The sequence below is a fragment of the Venustampulla echinocandica genome (assembly GCF_003357145.1).
Source record: "Venustampulla echinocandica strain BP 5553 chromosome Unknown scaffold_3, whole genome shotgun sequence".
Taxonomy (NCBI): Eukaryota; Fungi; Ascomycota; class Leotiomycetes; order Helotiales; family Pleuroascaceae; genus Venustampulla; species Venustampulla echinocandica.
This window is the reverse complement of record NW_022474208.1, coordinates 867,868-893,420: the sequence shown is the minus strand read 5'-3', so window position 1 is coordinate 893,420 and position 25,553 is coordinate 867,868. Positions and strand designations below refer to the sequence as shown.

The 25,553-nt window shown below is 47.3% G+C and overlaps 8 protein-coding genes across 8 annotated transcripts; 3 read left to right on the top strand and 5 right to left on the bottom strand.

The window, feature by feature from the left end:
- Window positions 1-1,885: 1,885 nt before the first annotated feature.
- BP5553_05914 (uncharacterized protein) lies at window positions 1,886-2,536 on the bottom strand (the record flags this gene model as incomplete). Its single annotated transcript, XM_032014537.1, has 1 exon — window positions 1,886-2,536. The coding sequence occupies one exon, from the start codon at window positions 2,534-2,536 to the stop codon at window positions 1,886-1,888; it is 651 nt and encodes a 216-aa protein (XP_031869218.1).
- A 512-nt stretch (window positions 2,537-3,048) lies between these two features.
- BP5553_05913 (uncharacterized protein) lies at window positions 3,049-4,428 on the bottom strand (the record flags this gene model as incomplete). The annotated part of the gene is made up of 1 exon (XM_032014536.1): window positions 3,049-4,428. The coding sequence occupies one exon, from the start codon at window positions 4,426-4,428 to the stop codon at window positions 3,049-3,051; it is 1,380 nt and encodes a 459-aa protein (XP_031869217.1).
- Window positions 4,429-6,169: 1,741 nt separating this feature from the next.
- BP5553_05912 (Uncharacterized protein) lies at window positions 6,170-7,423 on the bottom strand (the record flags this gene model as incomplete). The annotated part of the gene is made up of 1 exon (XM_032014535.1): window positions 6,170-7,423. One exon carries the CDS (start codon window positions 7,421-7,423, stop codon window positions 6,170-6,172), a length of 1,254 nt encoding a protein of 417 aa, XP_031869216.1.
- A 659-nt stretch (window positions 7,424-8,082) lies between these two features.
- BP5553_05911 (Uncharacterized protein) lies at window positions 8,083-9,015 on the top strand (the record flags this gene model as incomplete). Its single annotated transcript, XM_032014534.1, has 1 exon — window positions 8,083-9,015. The coding sequence occupies one exon, from the start codon at window positions 8,083-8,085 to the stop codon at window positions 9,013-9,015; it is 933 nt and encodes a 310-aa protein (XP_031869215.1).
- A 703-nt stretch (window positions 9,016-9,718) lies between these two features.
- Window positions 9,719-11,505, top strand: BP5553_05910 (MFS general substrate transporter; the record flags this gene model as incomplete). The annotated part of the gene is made up of 2 exons (XM_032014533.1): window positions 9,719-11,140; window positions 11,209-11,505. 2 exons carry the CDS (start codon window positions 9,719-9,721, stop codon window positions 11,503-11,505), a joined length of 1,719 nt encoding a protein of 572 aa, XP_031869214.1.
- A 3,046-nt stretch (window positions 11,506-14,551) lies between these two features.
- Window positions 14,552-15,353, top strand: BP5553_05909 (Uncharacterized protein; the record flags this gene model as incomplete). Its single annotated transcript, XM_032014532.1, has 3 exons — window positions 14,552-14,632; window positions 14,814-15,121; window positions 15,176-15,353. 3 exons carry the CDS (start codon window positions 14,552-14,554, stop codon window positions 15,351-15,353), a joined length of 567 nt encoding a protein of 188 aa, XP_031869213.1.
- Window positions 15,354-17,648: 2,295 nt separating this feature from the next.
- BP5553_05908 (Uncharacterized protein) lies at window positions 17,649-19,326 on the bottom strand (the record flags this gene model as incomplete). The annotated part of the gene is made up of 4 exons (XM_032014531.1): window positions 17,649-18,401; window positions 18,524-18,778; window positions 18,838-18,885; window positions 19,177-19,326. 4 exons carry the CDS (start codon window positions 19,324-19,326, stop codon window positions 17,649-17,651), a joined length of 1,206 nt encoding a protein of 401 aa, XP_031869212.1.
- A 1,981-nt stretch (window positions 19,327-21,307) lies between these two features.
- On the bottom strand, window positions 21,308-24,217 carry BP5553_05907 (Nucleotide-diphospho-sugar transferase; the record flags this gene model as incomplete). Its single annotated transcript, XM_032014530.1, has 5 exons — window positions 21,308-22,449; window positions 22,507-22,699; window positions 22,853-22,860; window positions 22,911-23,799; window positions 23,849-24,217. 5 exons carry the CDS (start codon window positions 24,215-24,217, stop codon window positions 21,308-21,310), a joined length of 2,601 nt encoding a protein of 866 aa, XP_031869211.1.
- Window positions 24,218-25,553: the final 1,336 nt, after the last annotated feature.

The window sequence follows — 25,553 nt, the reverse complement described above, 5'->3', positions numbered from 1 at the left end:
CGAAACACCCGGTACAAGAATCGAGACGACGGGGTGCCCCTAGTGTTTCTACAGACTTGGTTGGGGTTTACTCGTATAGGCGGCCCGACCCGGATCTACAAGGCTCCAGCGCGCCGTCCCCGGCGATAGCAGACTACACCTCGAACAAGACGATTAGTCCTCCAACGCCTTCTATACCCATTCCAACCTCTAATTCATTCGCCGAGTCCATTTAGTAGCCATAGTTGGTTTGCGGGGCTTTTCAGCCCCTGAACAAGATAGCCAGTCCCATCTCGACTCCCTCCTCTCGAATCTGTAGGGAATCGCCGTGGTCTTTGCACTGGTCAAATTGGATCAATATCCTTCGATGTATGGGAATAGAATTTGATATACAGATCAGCCCTGTCAACTGATTTGAAAATACACACTCCCTCGAAATTCTAGGGTGCCCCAGGTAGTTGTTACTTTGTCACGACCGTTGCTAATTGTGGGATATTTATCTTCTGGATGGAAGAACGACTTTCCTACACACGTCAAGCAGATATTAGGGAGGGAAGAATCTACGACAATATGCTCAGCGTGACTGCTTGCAGCTCTGTCGTAGACTTTACTTTTGTCTCGTGGCTTACCCTACAAAAGATATTTGAAAGTGGAATAAGACTTAAGTGATGTCGAAAATTTCGTTGCCGTCAGATCACAAAAGATAAACAAAGCCCAAGTGTGCTAGAGTTGGCCCCACACTTTTGAGCAGATCCGATTCCTTAAAATTGCAGCTCGAATCATAACCGAGCCTTAAAAGAAGCCGCTCCTACATTTGTTAAAAAGATTATATCAAAAATGAAAAGAGCAAAAATCCAGAGAGCGCCCGAAGGCGCCCGCCCTAGATAAAACCAGACGAACTGAGTTTTCTTTTTTTTGGCTGAGCCATTTTTGAGGTTTCTCAAGGTAAGACATTAACTTTCTCCAACATCGCACACACAATTTGATCCGAACCACTTCGCCAAGTGGCTAGCCCTTGTGCCGATTAAAAGCTTTTTGCTTATTTGGATTTATAAAGGGTAGGTAGCGAGGGGCCGGGCGGTGAAAGGAGGCAGTGAGCGAAGGCGGTGGCTATTGCCATGAGTCGGGTATCACTAACCTCCACAGGTACAACAATGGTTGCACCTAATGTCGAAGCTACTTGAAAGCTCAAGCGCATTGTCAAATAGTAGACAAAGAGCTCAGTAAAGGATATAGTAACCACCACGCAGTCATTCTATAATATCTGAGAGCCAATTGGCTCGACTCTGGCATGGTCTAATCGGATCTTGATCACTCAGGGCAGTGTCCCATTCGGGACAGTGCGAAAAATTCAGAAGTATCGACACGCTCAAACTCGGAATCATCTAAACCTCTAAACCAGAGGTAGATTGCTATTATTTATTTTCAACTAACAATGAATCATCTGTGGCGCCATCTATTATATCTTTGGGTAATGTACGCTTGGAGGTCTTGCAGAAGTACGGAGGCGCTGTTTGGACTTGAAATATCCACCGTCATTCATAGGGTCACCTTCCTGAGAATAAATTTTGGCAGAGGCGTATTCTTTCTATCTGATTTTGCTAGACCATTGGTGGAGCTCTTCCCGGAATCAAGATTTAAAGTTACCCTCTTGATGCCTCCCACCAACCATCCAAATCCTCAAATGAAGTTTCCCCTCAATTTGCGAGATTCCTACGCGCTCGCTGCTAAACATCTCTCTTTTTAGTTATGCCGCATCTTGTGACTCCATGTACACCACCCCAGTTCCTGCCCATCGTGTAATTCCTGGCTCTCGAAAACAAACAATCCAAGTCCTAGCCTTCATTCGTCGAGCCTTGTGTTCCAGGGTGTCTGTCGAAGGGAGACTCGCGGGCGATATGTGAATTTAGTCGGTTTTGCGATTCTTGCCGTCGGGGCGAGAAGCTGCCTCCGCCTTTGCTGCTGGTTGTTGCACTCTTGGAATTGCGCCGATGCCACATCTCCGCATCCACATAAGCCGTGCTACCAAGCGCTGGAAGAGGGTGATGGTGACCCCTTGGGCTTCAGTGAGGCGACGGTGATGCGCTGCCACTCCGTCTGCCTTTTTACTACAATCGTTGAACGTACAGTTCAGTTCATGCATCCTTCGCACCAGAGCTTCTTTCTGCTCGCAACGAGCCGGAGTCTCAAGACTATCGTAAAGGAACTTCAGATTTTTAACCTCTTGGACACAATTGTCCATCGTAGCAACCAGCTCGTGAAGCTCCTCCTCTAGTTCCTCTTTGTGGACGCGCCGAACTTCAATCACCAGGTCGTCTCTGCGTTGTTCGGCCTTCTTCAACTCAGCGACCAACAAGTTAATTTCTGCTGCTGCAGCATGGTACTGGGTTTGCAAGATCTCGAGCCGATCCGGTGCTACGGTACTCTGCTGAGCTGGTTCCAAACTCAAGATGACCTGTTGACTATTTGGAAGATTTGAGATTGTAGGTTTTCGAAGGATGGGAGCGGCTTGTGATGGTGGGAGCTCTGGATTCGCGGAGATAGAGTTCAAATCCATTGCGTTGTTGTTCGACGTGGTTGTGGATTGATGGCGTGAATTGCAAGTTCAAAAGTGGAACAACAGAGCGATATATATACTTAGAGACTTGCCATGCCAGTGATTCCGTTAATTGGCGGTGTGAGTTACAAGATCGAAAATGAGTAGGAACAGTTTAAGAAAACTTCTGCCGTTTAATAAAGCGGTAATGGTTTTGCCATAGTTGCCCTTGAGGTTAAAAGTCATAACAGTCAAATACAAAAGCAAGTAGAAAAGCATCATATTGCAAAACGGGTAGTAGTAGCCCTTCCAAGCTTATATCAGCCACCGGTGGCCACAATTCGGCTTTTGTTGAACCAACATGCTCAGGAGCAATCGCGGCCGAATCCAGCGGGCTTGTCGCTGGGTTATGCAACAACTGTCCCAACCTCAGCATCTACAAAGCGGGCGCAAGTGGGCTGGTTTTGTTATCTATCTAACTACAAAAGCCTCCCGCCTTATAATCCACTACGGAGGATGGTTAATATGCCCTCTCAAAATAGGTGTCTGAGCCTTTCCTTCCGCTCTAGAACCGTCATGGGTTGGCCATCTTCAATTTCTTTTGTCTTGACTGTTGAGTAGAACTTGACAAACCGTTCACCAAATCCATATTCCGCATTCCGAAGTAACTTGTCATCTTTCAGGGCGTCGACCAACACTCCAAGCGAGTCGGAGATATTGTGCTTGATGCCAAAGTTCTTTCTCTCATCATCTGTCAAAGTCTCCATGTCCATGCTCAGTCCATTTATAGGTTTCAGGGTCAACTCTTTCTTAGTCTCCACCCCCGTCATGCCAGACGCGATTATAGCGGCAAAGGTAAGATAGGGGTTCATGGTCCCATCCGGACACCTGATCTCCCAAAACCCCTCGCGGCGCTCATTGACCAAGCACCCTTTGTTTAGTCTGCCCCATTGGACCCATCGATTAGCGCGCGAGCCGCTTTCGATGCTGGGCATTGCGAAGGCGGAAATGGCGACCAGGGAGTCAAGCACTCCGGCAAGGAAGTGATGTGCATTGCCGTTGGATGGATCTGAAATGGATACGTTCGTATGTGCCCCTATTCTAGGTGGTCCCTTCTCGAAAGGCATCGGCATTAGAGTAGCCTCGAGTCCATGCTTCTTAGCGACAGTCTTGATGGTCTCGCGGCAAAATATCATTGCGTCTGCAGCTTCCATTGGCGGGTAAGGTGCGAGGACGATCTCAAAGACTCCATCGGTCGAGCCCTCGGGGTGGTACTTCAAAACCTTAATCCCAGCATTGCCAATGTCGAGAACTATTTCGTCCATTACTGGAGCGTATTTGCCATGAAGTGAGCTGGTGTTATAGGAACACGCGTACGTCCGTGAACGAGTAAAGTCCATTCCGCTTTCATAGAGGAGCAGTTCAAGTTCCAATCCTATCAGGATGTTTTGCCCAGACTTGGCTGCTCTTGCCACCTGTTTGAATAAAATGGTTTTTGGGCACAGGTCGAACCCATCGTAAGTAGCCATACTTACATCGCCACCGCTATCGCTGTCCTTGATTTCGGGCTCAAGAGGTTCCCGTACGGCACACATGACCATCGCATGTGCCGGGTAGAAAGTGCAAATCCTCAACGAGTCCCAGTCCGGGATTATATCGTCAAATCCGAGGCTTAGATTATCCCAGATAAGGGTATCCATGGCCGTCGAAGCGGCGGAGAACGAAGTGCCTGACGAGGCAAAGAAGCCCCGATCCGCAATGTCGAGGGCCGACTCCTTTGGCATAACCGACACTCGAATGGCAGACGCAAGGTTCATAGAGCAGAAGCGGACGAATGAGACGGTCGGGTTGGAGACGAAGAATTTGGATAGTGTAGCCCTGCTCCCAGTGCTTTTCGTCTTTGTTTGGTCCATTGTGAGGCGCTGACGGTTGGTGAAAGCGACTGCTGTGATGCCAGTCTTTGTCAGATGCCCTAGTAGACGGAGAAATATGTGAGGAGATTTATGTCCCCTAATATACTAGAGTTTTCGTAGACCCCAAAGCAGCTCCGGATGGCAATTGATGAAATTATACAAATATAAAATATATTTGGCGGAGGGGAGTGGAGGTGTCATATACTAATGATAGGTACCTAGGTAGGTAGGTACCTACCTCCGTTGCTTACCTCACCAACCTGCGGTACCTGTACGTAGTTTAGCCGGTTGACAGACAGGGGATAACTTCGTTGATCACCGCAAAAATCTAGGTGAGCTACGCCTTGTAGGTCGTAGGCTACGCCCTTCTCGTGCACATCTAGTCGTGTACTCCGTATGAAGTAGTATGGGTTGACGTTGCTCCCCCCCTGGAGTACTACGTACGTCCCTTATTTAGGGAGGTAGGCAACCTAGGTACCTACGTACCTTAGGCAGCAACTCTTGTATGATACACCTTTCTACAGTAGAAGGCGAATTGAGTGTCGCTAATTTTATAGATAACTTTTTTAAAGCAGCTGCGGGGTAAGCCTGTGGCTTAGGTGGCTTGTACATAGAGGTACTACTACTAACTTTAAAAAAAGGGTAGAAATTGGCGGACCTCACATTTCTTCTTCAATCTACTTTTCCACCCGCCAGAGTCAGCGTGTCATCCATAATTATGGCGCCGCTACTAGATGCTGCAACGCATATTTTGATCGAAACTTTACTAACATAAGGGTTTGAGAACAAGCTCATAGCTTCAAAAGCCAAGTGCTCCAAACGCGCCGTCCAAAGAATCCGTCGAAAGAGACAGCAGCCCGAAATGCCCACCCCAACTACAAAGCGCGGCCGTCGTAGCTGCATTACATCCCCTATGAAAAAAACCTTCTTTGATACACTAACTGAACAGCCCTACCTATATCGATGCGAGATGGCAGACCTCCTCTATCGTCGATATCGTAGAAAAATCTCGGAACGTTCGATCGGTCGGATTTTACGATCAACTGGGTGGACAAGAACTACGATTCATCGAATCGCTCAACAACGAGATACCGACCTTCGAGATCATTATCTACATAGGATATCGCAGTATAAGTTTTACCAACTTGTCTTTGTCGATGAGTCGGGCTGCGATAGAAGGGCTGGGTATAGGCGCTGGGGATGGTCTCCAAAGGGTTCTTCCCCAGTCCAGATTACAAAGTTCGGTCGCGGAAAACGATGGTACATTCTCCCAGTATACGCGCAAGATGGTATCATACTACGGAGGGTATACCAAGGATCAACAGACAGTGATTGTTTTGAGGATTTCATCGCCTAATTGCTACATCACTGTAGCAGATACTCAGAGCCAAAATCTGTAATTGTTATGGACAACGCTTCCTGGCACTATTCAGAAAAAGTTATACAAATGTGCCGGGACGCGGGAGTAATATTGGAGTTCCTATCACTATACTCGCCTGATTTCAACTCTATTGAGGAGTATTTTGGAGTACTCAAGAAATTCATTAAGAAAAAGTAGCACGAAAATGAGGATTTCATTTCAAGGGAGTTCAAAATGTTTCTAGAGTAGTACGTTGATATAGTAGGTCGCGATATACACATTGCAGAGAATCACTTTCGTCACGCAGGAATATCCATTACACAGCTTCCCAAATTAATCTAATAGAAATAAACAAATAGAGCCTAGAAATGTTCTCGTGTTTTAAATCTCCTTTTCTTCCTGCAAGAATTTTTTGATGTTGCTCATAAATTGCAGCGTAATACTTAGCAGTACTTTATTTTTTACTATTAGTTCCGCGACAACTTTTGGGTGTTGTAGGATAGTGTTCAGTTCTAGGAATTGATCTATTGCAACCTGATTTGCAATCTGCAGCGCATTTCTCCATCTATCGCTCTCGACTTGTGTTAGGCCCCAGTTACAATACTCCTCAAGTTTCGCTTGTCTATCCCCTTCTACGTCCCCAAGATCTTCACTAGGTAGAGTCGCTGAAGTATGGACTTTACAATGACGACAGTCAGCAGAGACATCTTCAGCCTTCCGCTTGCAGCTGTTATCCAATATATGTTTGAGAATGTGGGGTGGGATCTCAATGTCAACTTCGACATCCTCCTCTGTCTCCCTTTCCTTCATGTTGGCTCTGATGTGGCAGACAATTTCTTCCAGCTGGGCTGGTAGTAGTTTACGGTGGTTTCCTCGTTCGTCCAGCAAGCAGTGGGGTCCTTGTTTATAGTGTTTGGCTCTGTAGCGATGAAGCTCGTAGAGTCGGCTCCAGAGACTAGCATCGGCGGCTCTCTGAAGCTTTTGAGCCTCCGTAGCGCTCTTCTTCTTCTTCTTGCCCTTTGGCGTTGTAGAATTGCTAGTAATTTCTTTATAGACAAACTCTATGCTGAAGGTTATCTTCCTCCCTTTGCTAAACAAGTCACCAAGACCTTCTAGGTGCTCATCAACTATCTGCCAATTGATCTCCAGCTTCTTAAATCGTTTCGATAGGCTGCGCTGACGGCTCCGCTCGACGGATATCTCGATGATCGTTTCTTCGCACGTATAAGTATCTCCGGGAAACTTGTCCTCGTCTTGTAGAAGACTTTCAAGTCGTGCCTGGAAGTCAACTTTCCAAAAATCGCCCGGAGCTAGGACGAGATCGGGATCTGTGTCTGAACAAACATGCCTGGCTCTGATGTTTTCACGCTGGGAGATCTTCCACCGAAAGTCATAGTGGATATATACAGGGTTATTCTTGTCATATTGCTTGTCCACATTCCAACTACTAAGTCGGAGAAGCGGTAAGACATGATCGCCACGTGGTTCGTCGACTCGTTCGGCGGCTTGGCTGGCTGGTTGGGCTACTGGGCTGGCTTGTTCGGCAGCTGTGCCAGCTCTGGGGCGGTTAGAAGTCAAAAACTCTGGGGTTCCATAATCCGAGGCCCAATTGCCGTCCAGCCAGTCGTTTTCCATGTTAGCATGCCTTGTGAGTCGACAAAGGTTGAGGCAGAAAAAGGGAAAGATCGATGCCAGATTGATATCTCGCGTGTTCACGCAGAGGACAAGTGGTCAATTCCTCGGAGTTTCTACGGGTTTCTATGAGGTTCTACTGTACAGTCCTAAATTTGTGACATGACCAAAACCACAGAATATCATCTCAAACATCTGAATCGGAATGCCAATGAGAGCAGATGTACAGGACAATTGACGCGCCGTTGATCGAGTGGGGGATGGCCAATTATTTGATCCTGACTCCGCCAACGCAACGCCATCCACCGCCACCATATGCGCCCGAGTGCATGATACAAAAGCCAAGAATGGGGCTGGTTAAACCTGGCACCATCCCATCAACCACCACCAGACTCTACTACAGTACGATGGTGTCAAGCCTGGCAGTCTCGAAACCTGAGCTGATCCAGAACATGATCGAAAGTAAGTTGCAAGGTGACCAAGAACCCCACTAATGACCAGACAGCCAATATCGTATCCGACGCTGAGTCTGCTGGGGCTCTTCCTTCACCACGAATGTCATCATCCTGTAGTCCTCAATCGAGCAGGTTGTGTGTCGAACAAGAACCTAGAGCACGAGAGCTTGGATATTCCTTGCGTGATAGTCCATGGCTAATCGCACAATGCCGCCGTTACGAAAGGGGGTGCCTTTTAAGAGGAAGGACATCGCGAAAGCCTTCTTTGATCTCGATATCTCCGATAGTGAACCCTCAACCGTAAGCCAAACACCCAAGCCGCGCGATCACAATCGTCTAATTGCTTCCAAGCCTCCTCTTGACAAAGCCAAAGGAAGCAACAAAGTCGCCCTCTTGACCTTACCCGTCGAAATCCGACTTCGAATTTACGACCTACTTGTCGTAAGCCGATTTGACCGGACAGAAAACCCTTCGTGGGCAGTCGGACACACAGATCAAAAGTTGGTCCTACTCGATATGGGTCAATTTCGACAATATAGAACGATGGAACCAGGAATACTACAGACGTGCAAGCAGATATACCACGAAGCGAATTCGATACTCTACTCGCAGAACGTATTTGCGATCAGCGAACCCAAACAGGTGTTTCGATTCATTGAGCAGATTGGTCTTGCGAACCTCAAGCTGGTAAAGACACTAGATATCTGGGTGCCATGGATGGCTGAACTCTCTCCATGGCTACAACTTCTCAATATATTAGCTGAAGAAGCAAGCGGACTACGATGCATTGAGCTAGGATGGAGTGCGGATTGTGAATTTACCTGGAAACTTCGACGAGGGGCTAGGGAGAGGGGCTTAGGTGATAACCTGGAGTTTGTGCGTGTCTTAGGAAAGATCCGAGGGCTGGAAAAGCTAGTCATTTCGGGGTTCTATGCAAAAAATTGGCTGGCATACTTGGAGGAGAGAATGGGTATTCGGGTGCGAGCTATATGCGGCCACCGTCGTGAAGAGCGTGAGTTGAAAGAGGGGGATCTGAACGATAAGGAATTGGAGTTTGAGAAGTTAATACGTGAGATGAATGAGAAGGAGTTGCAGACATTCATGGAATATCAGCAGGAAACAGAAGATTTGTTTCCATGAAGAATATAACATCGAGCTATTGCAAAGCTTAGAGCATTTACTGTCATGAATTTACATTACGATTCCGCGGCGTTATGGTGATACTGTAGCTGCAGCTGTAATCACTTGTGAAAATGATCTGCAAAAGTCATCAGCTTGTGTCCAGGGAAGAATTGGCTCCGCTTTACGATGACAAGTTAACGGGTAGCAGCGGTACTTTAGAGTACAACCGGGCAGGGGTGCACAGCCACAAATGTCAGGAAGTGGAGTTTGTTTAAAAAAGTTATCTATAAAATTAGCGACACCTAATTCGTCTTTTACTGTAGCATAGTCGTGTACAGAGTAATGTTATAGACACCTGGCTCAGGTCCGCTTTCTTGGTATTCCCCGAGCCGAGCCGCAATCGCACTACATCATCGCTGCTGGGCAAGAAGCAGGAACCGTCATGGTAGATTTTGCAGATGCATCAATGCTATCAATTCCACCATTCCGTGAATATCTTCACCCATTCGGCTGTCTACCCGGCACAATGACCTAGGTTGCTGGTTAGAGGTTGTATGGGATCTTTTTAAACGCAGCAACATCGGCCATTATCCTCCTTCCTGCTTCCGTCACGGTTGTAGACCACAGCCGCACCTTCAAGCAAACAAATTAAGGCTCTGTAGCCTGGCTGTTGAGCTGGGCGTAACAGCAGCATTTTCCGGTCGAATCCAATTCTTCGGCGATGACTTCGAGGGATCGCACTGTGCCGGCTGGACTAGACCGACGAAAATCCTCAACTCTGCATTACCAGACGTTCCCTACGACTCCTCCGACGTCCCGCGGGCCCCCGCCAGCATCGCCCAGTGGCTCGTCGGGTCGAGAAGATAATCCTGCGCGCCATCCGTCTCATACCAACGATGTAGATGACGAATATCAGAGGTCCCCTCTTCCGACGAGGCAACTGGCTATACTGGCTGTCATAGCCCTCGCAGAGCAAACCGCCCTCAATTCCATATGGCCCTACCTCCCAACCATGGTTTCAACTTTCCCCGAGGTCGATAAAAGTAGTGTAGGAGTATATGTGGGCACAATAGCGTCATCCTTCGCTTTGGCGCAGTTTGCAACGAACTTTTTCTGGGGTTGGCTCTCTGATCGCATTGGGCGGAAACCTGTTGTTATGCTAGGGACAGTTCTCACAGCAGCATGCTTTGTTGCGTTTGGGTTTTGCAAGACGTTGTGGCAGGCAATATTAGTTCAAGCGGCTATGGGGCTAGTCAATGGGAATCAAGGGGTCGTGAGCACCTGTCTAGGCGAGATTACAGACAGGAGCAACCAAAGCAAGGCCTTTGTGTACCTGCCTGTGATCTATGGCATCGGGGGCATTACAGGTCCAGCTCTTGGTGGACTCTTGGTCATGCGCAACAAATCCTACCCTTTCTTGCTCCCAAATATAGTCTCTGCCGGAATTCTCCTTGTAGACCTGGTTATCACCGGTATATTCCTCGAAGAGAGTCTGCAGCAGGCAAAAGAGCTGCCACCTCTCCAGGAACGAATTCAGAGTTTGTTTAGCTGGGCTTGGCAGTTTCTTGGTAGTGCTCGGCGTCCGAGCTATCTTCGCTCCTACTACCCTCCTCGCTTCCGTAACGAGGATCTCGATGACTCCGAGACAGACAATGAGAGCGAGAGCCAGTCGTTGCTCTCAATGCCAGACCTATTCCCCCACAACGGCAATCACCTCACAGGAAAGGAAATCCTTAACCGGAACACTATGCTTCTCTTGGGCACTTACTTAATCTTCCAACTCTCCAACATCTCGTTCAACAGCCTCTATCCTATCTTCGCAAATTCGCAGCCTCCTACCGGCCGCGCACTTGACGCCAGTGAAATTGGATTGTCGCTTTCCTTTGCGGGAATCATTACCATCGTCTTCCAGGTTGCTATTTTTGGCAGATTAAAGGAGAAGATGGGCAACAAAAGAACGTATAGGGCGGGGCTATTTTTAATCTTCTTATCTATGATGATGATGCCCTGGATCGGGTATCGGGACTCTCCAGCTCCATTTGGCTGGGGATCTGGGGGAGTATGGCTATGGATTGAGCTGGGTTTCGTGCTACTCGTGAAAACAGTTGCGTCCGTGGGAGGGTTAACAAGTGCATTGTTGCTAGTAGGTCATCTTTATATTTCTATCTCATGATGTGTGGATTAAGTTTGGAAGCTAACGGTTCTATACAGATTACAAACTCAGCACCCAATCATTCTGTCCTCGGAACGCTTAATGGTCTTGCCCAAACTCTTTCGGCCGCTGGAAGAGCGGTAGGTCCATTTCTTTCAGGCGGTCTTTTCACCCTCTCTACACGTGTTCAACCAAAAGGTGAAGCACTAGCATGGGGTGTATTTGGCGGGATCGCATTTTTAGGGTGGATAGCAAGCTTTGGGATAAAGGGGGAGAGATTAGAGGATACAGAGTTCGATGATGGGAATAGGAGTTCGGATGATGAGGAAGATGCTTCTAGTGAGGATAGCCAATAACACAAGAATATAGGATCACAGGCGTGAAAGCACTTGATGGGAAGATGAGCCTCTAGCGTGGATATTGGGAGTTACCTAGGAAACATAAGGAAACCGGGGAATCGGGGCATGGATTTGGCGGAGTTTGGTCCCGGCGGGATAAAGAGACAAGATCTTATATTTTATATCATCTCGTATATGTCTACAATACCCTTGATGAAGCACACGATACACAATACACGAAAATAAAACATTACAAACTTAGAATACTACGATGTGTGACGTGAACCCCAGGTGACTGTATGCATAGGTAGGTAGACAATATTTCTTGCAGCTAATAGAGTAACGTCTTAATGCAAGAATGACTTACAAACCCATAGCTCACCTGACTCTAATTACTCGGGCTAGATTGCTGTGCGCAATATAAAATCCCCGACATTTCATCTAAGATATCCAGCATTTCCTGGCGTCGAGGGCTTTTAAATCTATTATTTGGAATGATCGCGACCAATTGATTGTTGAAGGGAAAACGGAACCTAGCGCCTGCAAGGGATTCTGTCAATATATATATTTGGGATTGAGATGCAGTGTAATCGTACTTCGTATTCCTTTTAACTTAAAGGGAATTCCTCAAAGAAGAAGGAAGCAAAGAGATGGAAGGTCGTAGGAAGTAGGATGTAGGAATTAGGAAGTTGGACGTAGGAAGCCAGACCACGAGGTGGGTGATTTTGACAAGCTGACGTCAGCATGCACCAGTGAAACTTGCTTGGTGCCTTAGGTAACAACGTTGTACGACACAACCAGTTACACCATCGAAAGAACCTGCTGTTGGTACTCCAGACGTCAATCCAGACCCAGGCAACATCAGCAGCATCATCGCCATCACCGCCATCACCATCACCAGTAACTATGGGCATCACACCGGCCTGCAAGCCCTGCAAGCAAGGACGTTCTTTCTAATTCGCGTTCCACAATGGTCCGCAGAAATCTTTGGCAATCGAGATTGAATATGCATCGACCGTCTCCATCCGCGGCTTGTTCTCGCAATAGGAGGCCTAGTGGGGTGTCCATTCGTCGTCTCGAATCGTCTCGCTCGAGTCCATCCCGAGCGTCAAGAGCTTGTCAGAAGCTGAAGGCATTCTAAACATTCGCTCGACGGGAGGATCGAGTCTGGACCTACGTTGTCGTCATGCCCTTTCCACCATCGCCACGCGATGTGTGTCGTACGACGAGTGAGAACCGAGAGGTGAGCTTGTTCGCTGAAGCCGCGCCGCCGCCGCCGCGGTGCAGGAACGGCCTCCGAGGCTCTGGGTCCCTCATCATCCTGTTACCGTTCACGACCGGGCTTCCCTTATGGCTCGCTCAGCTTGACAGGGTAGTATAATATTCGACGGCAGTGCTGATGACTGATGACGGGGACTGCTGACCGTGGATCTCGGAAGTTAGAGCCAAAGCCTCGTGTTTCCCTGGTTCTGCTACTTACCCCTCCAAAATTGCAAATTCGCAATGAGATTTGAAGCACTTGAGCAGTCAAGAACCACACTCCCGCCCACGACTTTCCAAAGTACGGCGCTAAGACTCGTGAGAAAATAGTACGAGCAGCCGAGACGAGCGACTTCTACCAGCAAGTACTGTACGGAGTAGCCCATATTCCCCAGAGGTTTAAGAGTTGTATCTGGGGCTTGGACTTGCGGTGGCGCATTACGAGTGTGGTGCTGTGGCTCATACCAAATAGTCACGCTATGACTCCAAAGTGGTCAGCACTTGCGTATCAGCCACAGAAATAGCATAACTCGGCGATGTATACTCTTTTGTGCTTGGGATTATATCCTCATCAGTCTTGTCGCTTGTCCTGCCTCTTATAGGCCAATTCCAATGATTCTCTTTCCGTTTCATCGGCATCAGCCTGGAGAAATCCTTTGCATCTCATCTCATCTCCGTCATTCGCTTGATGCCGTCCAATCGTAGCGGTAGATAGGCAAGTTTTACGAGCGTGAGACCATAGCTCATGCGCGGCTATGGGTCCTGAGGCACTCACGCCTTTCCGTCATTGAACTTATTTGGTATTCAAATATAACTATAGCGGTGGATTTGAACGTTTCGACGTCTCTATTCCAATTCCAATGGAACAGGGGACATGCCATTCCTGCAGCCCTAAATGTAAATGTCAGCAAGATCGAAGCGGGACGTACATGAACCAATAGGCCAACATTTCCCCTTCGAGGATCCCGGCGCACTTTAGATTTCCCCATGTAACTTTCTTTGCTCACGTTTCCATCATTGGCACCTAAGGACCCTAGAGCCTTTTAATGAAAATGCTAAACTTGGTAGCTTTCTATGGATATTTCTCACGTTGCAGTGTGCCGCTTCCTGTCTGCATACCTTCCCCTTCCTGAACCACAACGGCAAGTAGCCAAGACACGATCTCAGTGGATTCTTGGCAAGGAGAGCTGAGTCCTCCCTTGGATCATATAACAGGACATGTATCAAGATGATATAGTGGCCTCATAAGGCTCACTGAGCTGAAGAGAGATGCCTTAATTACGCAGGTGTTGCACGGAGCTCCTCCAGAATTTGGAATTTTCCGTTACATTTTCATATATTCCTATTTCATTTAGAACATAGCGGAGACGGCAGAGGGTATAAATTTACCTACCTTGATGCATCTATCTTAGTGACTGGTTGATGACTCTTCTTATTCCCATGGTACAAGTCTCATATGACTTCTTTAAACTGTCTCCTATTAATATAAAGATCAATAGATCCCCCGAATGCGATCCTCACCTACCTCTCTATCTGTCAACAACAACGTTTCTACGCCTGTATGTTTTTCTATCCCCTATCTAAGACATCTACTATTTCAAATATCTCCATAGACAGGTAAAACAGCATGCCGAGAGGCTTGCAGCTCCTCGTCTGAGTGAACTCCCACTGACGCAAGCATCTAATCTCAGGAAACCAACAACTACTCAATTAAAACCCCTACAGAGTCGTTATATACACCTCGGGCAGCTATTTCAACGGCATCTCCGGCATCACTATCAAACCCGCCTATCGTCATCTAACTATGTCATCGCGGAACCATTCGAGACGTTCGCATGGGGGCAACAGCTCAAGTTCAAGGGGTTCTTCTCATCGGGCAACGCAAGTGAGTTATGGCTTTATCTTCGTAACTGCCCCTTCGATTATCCTTCGCAACACCAAATACCCATCTTGAACTGTTGGTACATTTTCAATTATTTGGACGGGTGCCCATTGTCTCAGCTTCTAGCTATGACTACACCCCACGCTACATGAGCCCAGTTCGCTGATTTGATGTTTTCCAACAGAGCGTAGCCCAGCTCATCGAATCCTTAAACACCCACCGGATCAACACACTCACTGAGCTCCGTCGCATCGAGCGCGTAGCAGCCGGATCCTCCGACGAAGATCAACTAGCCTTTCAAGGTCCTATGACTAACGCCTGGAACTATTATGTTACATCTCACAATCTACTGAACGAACTTCGCGGCCTGACTCGAAACTATCCCTTTAGTAGCGCCGCACTGGATGACGCAAAATGGCGAGTAAGCAACGATCCGCAAAGCAACCGCAGTTGGAATTATGCGTGGCTAGTCCTTATCAAAATGAAGGATGAGTAAGTTTTCCTTTAGATTATTCCCTTAGGGCTTGAGGTTAACTGTGAGTCTAGCCAAATGATCGAAAGTTACTCCACAAGAGAGGCAGCCGCACCAGACATGTGGGGTGGCCGAGTCCCAGATACAGATGAAGCTCAGCAGCTCGCTGCTTGCTTTTCTTGGGAATGGAACGAGGCTCTTTCGCAATTGCTACGGCATTGGGAGGCTCCGCCTACTACTACTGGATACTAAGTTTTCCTCTCCCTGCAGGATATCGAAGCTGGGCTGAATATCTTGCACACGCAGACCGAGAGTGGACGCGTTATCTCCTTATGACTTTGTTTTGATCATCGCTTAGCGTTTTTGGCAGATTTTGTATCCGAGCTTTTATTTTTCTTTTTGTCTTTTGGAAAGTAGGGTTGGACTGGGAGGGACAGCTTGGGAAACACAAAGGAAGGAGCACCTGGATTTCTTTTCGCGTCTAGGGATTATGGGATTACGGATTTCGGCAAGATGGTATGAGAGAAACGATGCAAAGGCGCAGTGATGTGAGGGTACACTGGTGTGCTTAGGTAGAATTACCTTGGGAAATATGCTCAACAGAGTTCAAGATGCTGAAATCCTCGGTTTGCAGCTTTGCGCTATCTACCTAATGTAGACTACGTGGGATATTTGGTACGTGCTCTAGTTTGTGAGGCGTTTCCTTGCTCTAGAGTTCGGTTCTTGGCTTTAATTTTGCATTTTCCTCCATTCATGGCCGTTTCTCAGCACTGCTACTATTAAACCAGTATCTACCGCGAATGGCCCTTGATAAAACGTCTCTATTAGTAAAGGCTGCCAGTTAGAAATAATAAAAAGGACAAGCAAGAACCCATGGCCTTCACCTCAAATTATACCAGCCTATTTTCATTCAAAGATACCACGTGGATGCCTGATTCAAATATATCAAACCGTTGTGAGGAGGAGGTGAGTAATTGACGTTTATACTATTGTGAGAGAATCAATTCGATTATAATATAATAATTGAATGAAGGATAACCCACAGCCTACTTGTTCTATATACGTAGGTACCTCTACCAGGGGTGTCGTGTCAAAAGAAAGGGGGGGTTCTAGCGACCAAACACCCTCCTTACATATATATGGCCAAATAAGTAAATATCTATTAACAAAGTACAATGGCGTGACACTTGGTCAAGTGGCTCGGGTCAAATTATACTTTCGTTGTCGCCAGGGACGATAGGGAAAAAAAGGGGAAACAACAACAAAGCGACAATAACAAAAAACGACAAGAGATGTAGGCAATCGACACCGGGCCGAACTCTTTTGCCATTTTGAATCTTTTTTCCTTTTAGAAAAATAGAATACGTGGTGTAGGATTAAATTGAATTTATTTTACAATACTCTTTTTTTTGTGGGGGTTGATTTGGCGAGGATGGGGAGGTAGATTGTTTAGGAGGTGGTCACCGCCTGGAAGGTGACAAGATATACCAAATTAGTATGGAACATCGATCGATCTCTACCTCGGGAAAGATTGGTGCAAAGCGGTGTCACGTGGCACGTCCCCCTTTTCTATATTCGACCAGCTATGAGAGATTAAGGCATCAATCCTCCATGCATGCTGGGGTACTTCGTAAAATAGCACAAAATTGGGTTTCAGTGTATCAGTCTACACATATGCCTTTAAGGCGTCAATTTGACTTTGTTGATTGAAAAAGTCCACATTATTTTGCTGGTAACTGACACATTGCACAACCACATTTTTCCTTACGATCTGTCCTTCCCAGTCAAACTGACCTCCTGACGAAACTTATTCATATAGCTTTTCCCGCTAAAATGGCCATTTGTTAAATACCTCTCTCCCATGACATCCCCAATTCAAGAACGAACGCCCGACTAACGAAGCCTTCAAAGTGGCATTGTCTTTTGAATCTCGCAACCGCGAGTCTATTACCTCCGATATATTGAGTTCTGTTTATGTATATACCTTTATTAATCTTTCTCGTTTATTCTAACAGCAAGGGAAGGATATATTTCTCACTTAGAGTAAGAAGTTGAAGTAAGGACTGTCGAATACGTGAAAGTTAGGGCACGAATCGATTGTCTGGCGAGATGAGGGATATAGATTATTAAGGAATCGTGGCGATGATGGAGGAGGAGCAAGATATCTTTTATGGGGAGGTGGGAATTATTAGGTTGAAAAGCTGCTGGGTAGGGATGTGTCTGAGGTGGAGCTCTCGCTACCCCTTTCCTAAGGACAAATTCCAGGATTGGAGGAAAGAAACTACGAAAATGGATATAGTTATGTGCTGCCCGTGAGCCCATTAGAAAAACAAACATTACATTAAAGTTTGGGGATATATACTTGAAAATGCCATGAACTATGTATTCGCTTTTGCCTAACAAGAAATCCCATCATGAAAAGTCCGGCATATACACCTAGAAAAAAAGGCTGAACTGAGCCCGAATCCACTTTTGCAGATCAAACTCCCTGTAATTCCTAGAACTATACTTCCAACATTAAATCCCCTGGTATATCACATCGCAAATTTAAATCATCATAACGGCTCCTCCCAACGCGACCATTAATCCCGCGGTACCAAAACCAGTCTCTCGAGCCATGGCGGCCCCGAGGGCTTTACTGCTGCTCGAATGAACACCAGAGCTCTTTGCTCCCGCACTGGTGGGCTTTGTAGCCCCGCTCGTTGCTGTTCCTGTGCCACTGCTGGCATCGGTAACGGGACAGGAAGTGGTGCAGGGAATGGCGCTTGTGAAAGGGAGGTTTTCAACTGGGGTAGCGGACGCGAAAACTGGAGCCTGGGACTCGATTTGTGGGTTTGGCTGTGCGCCAGGGCCCTCGGGATTGAGAACGTTCCCGATTACGTGGAGGACGCCGTTGGAGAGGAGGATATCCGAGGTGAGGAGCTGGGCGGAATTGATGTATACGTTGTTGCCTGAGTGGAGAACTGTGATGTTTCCTCCTTGGCGGGTGGTCAGTTTCGTGCCGTTTTTGAGATTCGATGAGAAGCTGACACCGCTGGCGATGATATGGTAGTCAAGTACGGAAGAGAGTTGTTCGATAGTCATGTTGGAGATCGCAGGGCCAAGGTTTTGGAATGCCGAGTTTTGCGGCGCAAAGATTGTTATGTCTTTGGAGGCTGTGACATTCTCAATCTTTTTGGTTGCGTATAGAGCGCCCTCGAAGGCTGTTAGATTGAACGAATTTGTGGTATCTGTGAGATTGGATGGAGGGATTAATAAGGAGTCGATGACTTGAACAACGCCTCCGTTGAATTTCAGATCCTATAATAGTAGTTAGCAACTTCTTCTATTCTCTATACACTACTACGTAGTGCTAGGCTACATAGGGAATTTGGAAACCATACTGATTGTGTAACGGTACATCTATTCCCCTTCCCGCTCACAAAAACCACCACATCACCGGCTTGCTTTACATTCTCCACATTCTGCCCCCCCGTGACATTGGTCCACGCCGGGTTTGCTAATAAGGTGGGAATGAATGCTGGCTCGCCAGGTGTTAATTCAGCGGCAGTTCGTGAGCCCTGGAGGATGTGGTATTCGAGGACGTTCGTAATGGTGGCTTGGTCATTATTTTGGAAGGCGGTGTTGAGCTCAGTGTAGGGGATTTTGTTGAAGGCATCATTATTTGGGGCGAGGATCTTTGTGGAAATAATTAGTAACGAACGATTGAGGGAGGATTGACAAGAAATATGCGTACAGTTACTCCGTTGAATGAGGGCAATTGTAACAGGATCTGTGGGTATTTCTATTGGGACGAGTTAGTTCTTGTCGCTAACAATTTGGACGTAGGTGAGGAGCAATCTTTTTTAATAGAAGTGGGATAGGAGGAGCCTTCGAAATTGCAATTGAGCGAGTCCACTTCAGACTTTGAGCTTGGTAGGGCCAGGATCCAACCTAGTGGAACATACAAAGCCATTACGGATATTGTTTGGTGCACTGGAAAGGGATTATTTGGTCCCGAGTTCCTACTTCAGCGGGACACTGCGATGACCTGACAACCCCGGCCACGGCTTTGGCAAAAATGGATAGAGCATACCTGAATTAAGCCATAAAACGTTGTCAAATTCTTCTCACCCGACAACAGTGTGCCCAAATCTGTTAAAGTGTTTGTTTGCGCATTTATGCTCGCGATCAGATATCCAAATGCCAGCGCGGCTGTCGCTATCCAGCCTTGGCTGCTCCCCATTCTCATGGAATATGCAATGCGCCACCAAGTGATGCGATGCGGTGGTACACAGTAACTGGTGACGCAAATAACAATTCAGGACAAGACCACCGCGGAAAACAATAGCGACAGGATTGGGTTCTTAACGCAGCACAGGAACCCGGAAAGAAGAAGAATTATGGAGGAGGAGAGGAACTGAGGCAAGACAGAAATAATACGAGATACTAAGCAAAGCACTACCCTCTGTATGGAGTAGGCATCACTCCAGCTTTGGGGAGCTCTCGAAACACCAGATGCTGGTTGGTCATAGGGCAATTGATCGGCGGAGCAATCACCAGCAACAGCCAGCGCCAGGCTCCTCGTACAGTACTGTGCCAGCGTACCTCCGCAAGGCGAGACTTGTGAGACGGGGCCTCGGGGCGACAAGGTCAAGGACAGCGTAGGGATTACGACTCTAGGGGCTTGAAGGCTTGAAGGCTTGAATGCTTGAATGCTTGAACAGCGAAAACCAAGGCGCTGAAGTCGGAAAAGCATTAAACGCCCCGAGGAAACGGATCCTCACCGCTACCAACTGTTGTGTAATTCTGTGCTGTCCCATGCGCTGGGTTCACACACTATTTTCCCACCCTATCACTGGCCGCCAACTCAGATTCCCAACGCACCTTGTAGAATCGCATCTTCATTCCCTGGGCCGCTGTCATTCCTTTTTGCATTTGTTGGCCAACTAGAGTAACTGCATGTGCAATGTTGCATACTCTTCGTCAGATATCATATAGGATACCCTCTTCCGAAAATAACCATACTTGATACCACAGTGACCCTGTACCCCTGGCTGGTCTTCGAAACTGCTTGCTACCCGCGTCAGACCATGATTGATGTGCGACAAGGACAGCCTACGAGCAACGTGCGACATACGACGATCCATCCCGGAGCTTTGTCCTGGGATTTCTCATTTTGGGAAGGGATAAGCATACGTAGTACGGAGTACAAAATACGAAGTATTGGCCTTTGAGTTTCAGTTCAGCATCGGTCTTCTCGCTTTGATATGGTTTGTTTCTTTGCTAACCAGCTCACTCCCACTCGGGCCCTTTTTCCAGCCCTCGTATTTTCCAAATAAAAGCCCCCAAATCTCCCCAATCATTAGAAGTTATTACGGATTCCAGACCTCTCAAACCCTACAAATCAAGAGTGATCCGTCATATCCGTTATTCACTTCAGCAAGCCTCTCTCTCTCGTGGGTGGTATCTATCCACTTTCCACAATTCCTTTAGGGTTGTCCGAGTGCCATGTCTCATGCCATCACATCGGCCAGAACACCCGGGCCTTTCCCACTTGCCGTCATTTAATGAAGTGATGACGCGTTTTCTCTGCCCGAACTCCGGTATAAATTTTTGGAATGGTATACACTCATAGATGGCAGATATATGTGCGTTCTGAGTATATAATAAATAATTGCATACCATATCTCTGCATTTACTCCGTCGCTACCTCACCCACGGTACCTACTCATTCACAGTTTCACAAGGAAAATTGAGGAACAAATAAATACTAAAGGAATTCGTCATTTTAGAAAATAGTACTCGACTGAAGTATCTCCAAAGAGATCATCCATGTATATACAAAACTATTCTCCCCCTCATGTTTTTGCCGCCTTTGCAATTCCAGAAATGAACTCCTCCTTGAATGTTTCCCCGCAAAGAAAGCCAATGCCAGCTTAAACATTAGTATATTTTGAACTGATCACCCTGTCTATAACGCTAAACTCCCGTCCAAAACTCCCCAATCGATCGTCCATCCAGTCATCGAAATTACCGACTTGTTCAGTTGTCTGTACTTCGGAAAATATAGTGTGTTTTTGTCTAGAGCTGATGCACCTTCTTTCTCCCTTTCAATTAACAATTAGACCATGGCTATATTTCCAGTGTTTTATACACCGCATATACAAATTGTGACATTATATTTGTGTGTGACTTAGGAAAAAACAGTCTCGATGGTAGTATGTTTACCATGAGAAAGTCATCAAAGCTGGGTTCAGCGCGAGGGGCAACAGCAAATGACTTGCTGTGACAGTAGCCATGGGGAGAATGGCGACGAAGTCCTTGATTTTCCAGTCGTAGGGAATGAATGGTGCCACGGCCATGATGATCATGCCAACTATGCCGAGGATGGAGAAAATCATCGAGAACTTGAACTTCTTCAGCACCTTGGGAACTTCAATGAAGAAGTTACTGAACTCGGCTTCCTTGGCTGTGGCTCCCCATGTCATATTGATCTCGAACATGTGCGCAAGTAGTGCCTGTGAGACGTGCAGGGAAAGACCTCCTAGGAAGATTGCCAGCATGAGGGTCCATTTGAAGTTCTCGAAGAGCGCATAGAGGAGACTCCGCTCGCCAATTCGGTACCGCATGACGGCAAGAGCAATGTTTCCAAGACCGTTGAAGACGATGATGATAGAGAACCACACCTTCCAGGAATCCAAGTAGTACTTATCCAAATAACCGTTGAACCAACCAACCGCGAAGTAGTTCGCAGTAGTCATGATCCAGGCAGCGCCGATAGCATAGTAGGTTCCGATGTATGAAATTATGGTGATCTTGGAGGTGAATCGAATGTTGGAGAACAAGAATTTGCGGAAGAGAGGTGTGAAAGGGCCTTTGTAGATCCATTTGCGGATGGGGTAGAAGAGAAGTTCGTTACACCCGTAGGCATACTTCTCCCAACGTGCCAATTCGTCGTACACAGTAAGTGACACTCCCTCCTTGAATCCCTCACCAGCCCAGGCAGCCAAGCGGATGGTGTAGCCATTAACTTGAAGACGTAGAGACATATCAAAGTCCTCAGATACGTGAGATTCTGACCAGAACTTTTCATACCCATCCTCATCGGTATATGACACTTGTTGAATGGCAGACCAGCGGAGAATAGCATTGTGACCGACAAAAGGAGCAACATCGCCGTTGGAGACTGTGTATCGAATGGCTGTGTAGATGAGATTGGTGAAGAAAGTAATGCCGTTCTCAAAGTAAGTGTGGACAACTTGCATGACACCGGATGAAAATTGCATGATACCAACTTCAGGGGATTGTTCCATCTCAGAGCAAGCGTCCAAGAGACAGTCAGCAGGGACTCGAGTATCGGAGTCAACTACATTGCTGTTAGCGTTATGATTCTTAAATTAGGTATGAATATGGAGTTGCGTACTCAGTAAGATATAATCTCCGACGCGGATGTTGCCATCGGCCCAGGCACGACCATTTTCCTCGAGGGCTTCCTTCAAGCACCTTTCATAGGCTTGAGCTTCATCGGCCTGCGTCCAGTCGCCCGGTCGTTGAATTAAAGCCAGTTTTTCTTCGACCATGCATGAGATATGTAAGGCAAAGTTCATGTTGGAAGCCTATTGGAGAGGATATGTTAGTCTTCGGTTGTGGGCATGACCGGGATTACCTGGAATGTTGGATTGAGGAATGAAATACGACCCGCTTGGGCGCATTCACACAACATAACATTCAAATATCTCAATATGTCCACCGAGGCACCTGAAGCTTACCTTTTTGACTGCGATAATCGTTAGCTACGGACCTAATGATGCATGGGCGGGAACTTACATTTTCCCTTTCGGATAAAGTTGTCGCCATGTTTTGGTCTCGCCACCCATCCAATGCTATGGTCAGCATAGAACTCGATTCTAGCACGACGTTCCTCCTCATCAAGGATTTGAAGACCATCGTCATTGATGAACATATTCGCAGAGCCGCCCTGCAACTCATAGGTTGAAATGGCTTGCTTGATGGACTTGACAGTTGGTGCAATGACGGAGGTCAGGCCCTCCTTGTACACAGGACACTGGATGGTGATGTGTGGGAGAATTGAGCTCTGGATACGTGGGGGAGCACGTGCAGAATAGAACTTCGAGTTGACCGTTAACTGGCGGACTGGGCCAAACAGCTGAGCTAAACAACCAACGATAACTTGTGCAAAGAAGAGTGTGAAGAAGATCTGAACTGGGGTTAGAGCCAGAAGTGCCAGACGTGTGTAGCTGCCATCAACCGCTACCTGAATGGCAAGTTGTCGGAAACCAGCACCCATGGCAGTGATAATTAGGATGAGTGTTAGCCCAACTAGCACCGTGTTTTGCAGGTGCAATGGTCGCTTTTCGGGGATGATCTCGCCGCTCTCCTCGTCGATCTCATATGATGCTATATTGGCAGCTTTTTCTTCTCCATCTTCAGGTTCCCCGGTCTTCCAGACCAATTCCATCAATTCCTTTTCAATAGCCTTAGCACGCGTGACCAAGTGCAACGCATCGTCGTCCCAAACCACCAACAAAGCATCTGAGGCTACAAAAGCAGCAAATTGATGCTTCCGCGCCCGAGGCAGGTCATCGATTGTGGGTAGGATCTGGATGCGGAGGCCATTTAGCAGTGGGACGTCGACGGCATCCGGGGACCATTGCAAGAAAGTCTTGATAACTCTGGAATTGACCGTCATCGCACACTGTAGTTGTTAGTCGGGATCCATTTTCAATTTATATGCTTAGCCTTACTTGGACATTAAGTGCTGCACAAGCGGCAGCAAACGGGGAGCTGCCTAATTGTGGCGGGCAAGCCATGTATGTGTTTTTTGCTTTCCTCAACAGAACACCTTCGACTTCTCCACTCCCATCGCTAACCCAAAGATGTGAACATTGTTGTTGATATAGGTAGTTCACCATCACCTCATGTTTTATATCGTCCAGAAATGCTGAGCTTTGGGTTGATCGATTGGAAATCGAATTCCTCGACGATCCAAATCTTGAGACTGGGGGTTGGAGCTCCATAGTATAGCTTGGTTGTGGGGACGGAGCAGTTGGTTTCTCTGAGGCGTCTTGCGGCGGATCAGGCCGTTTGTTCTTGAAGTAACTTCCCAAACCCATTGTGGCGGTCTTCTTGTTCTGGGGTTAGGATATATATATGGTGAGCCGTGCAAGAAGGCACTTGGCCTTGGGTTTAGTTGAGCTTGAGCTGAATATTAAGCAGAAACAGGTTCTTTGTTGAGCGAGTGACTTTGAGCGAGTGGAATTAGGAGCAACGCATGGATATTAAGTTCCAGTGCTGCCACTACTCCCCGAAAGTTGCAGAAGTAAGACGAGGATAGCCAGACTTGCCAGGATACAGTCTACTCTTGCCGATAAGCATTCAGCCGGCACTGGGATATGGATTAGCTTACCTATAGACACTGGGACTGAAAGAAAGTTTGAGAACGAATGTATGTTTTGAGTTTCGATGAGAATGTGAAGGGAGCAAGAAAGGCAGAGGAATACGAGGGGAGTGGAGTGGTCGAGTCTGGCCTGCTGTTCGCCAAGTGATAGATGAGCACGGGGATGGTGTACGGTCAGGCAGGATTGCTACGTCCGGCCAATGCCCAGGCTCCAGAGGCGCGGGAGGCTGATAGTCAGTGGCCGTGAAAGGTGAATGCTGATACACCGGGCTCTCGAGTGTTTGGCCCTGTCTTGGATACGTGGTTTGCCTTGACCTTTAGACAGAAACAACGAGCCTATGGGGCCCGAGGCGTATTGATAGTTTTGCGGAAAGCTCGCACGGACGAGCCTGGCAACAAACGCGGGGCCCTTGCGATCTGGCGTTTACAGGGAAGAGGGATATATTGAATATATCTTTTTGGGCCCGAAGCATTTGGGTATCCGGGTATTTGAGGCTGGTCTGTTGGTGCCGATAGATCCCTGCGCCGATGACCAGCATTTGAGCCCTCTTTGCCCCTGGTCGATAAAGAAAACGGCTGGCCACGATCAAAGGCCGTGGAATCGAAGAAAGAATATTTTCTAGCGCCAGCCAGGACTAATGAATACTGCTTTGTGCAATTAGGTCGCCGAAAATAGCCATATTGAGCAGTGATATCGCGACCCAAGGCGAACTACTGCGCGTCTGTACGAAGTACTCCATACTTACGAGGTGCCTACAAAGGACTTGTTTCACCAAGTAACCAACATATGTACTCCGTCGGCGGTTGATAATACATCTTCTCTTGGCCCTTTGCTCCTTCACTGCACTCTTCTGCGTCTTTTCATGTATCACAGCGCTACCCGCCGCGACCCTCTCGTATCCCGTAGGAGGAGGCAGTGCCTATCTCACAATGCCTTCGTTCTTGAAGCTGTAGTCCGACGTTATTGTTCAACACATAAAATGCATATTGCTGAACGGTGGCCTTGCTTTCACAAAGTACTCCGTACTTCACAGAGATACTCTCTCTGTTCT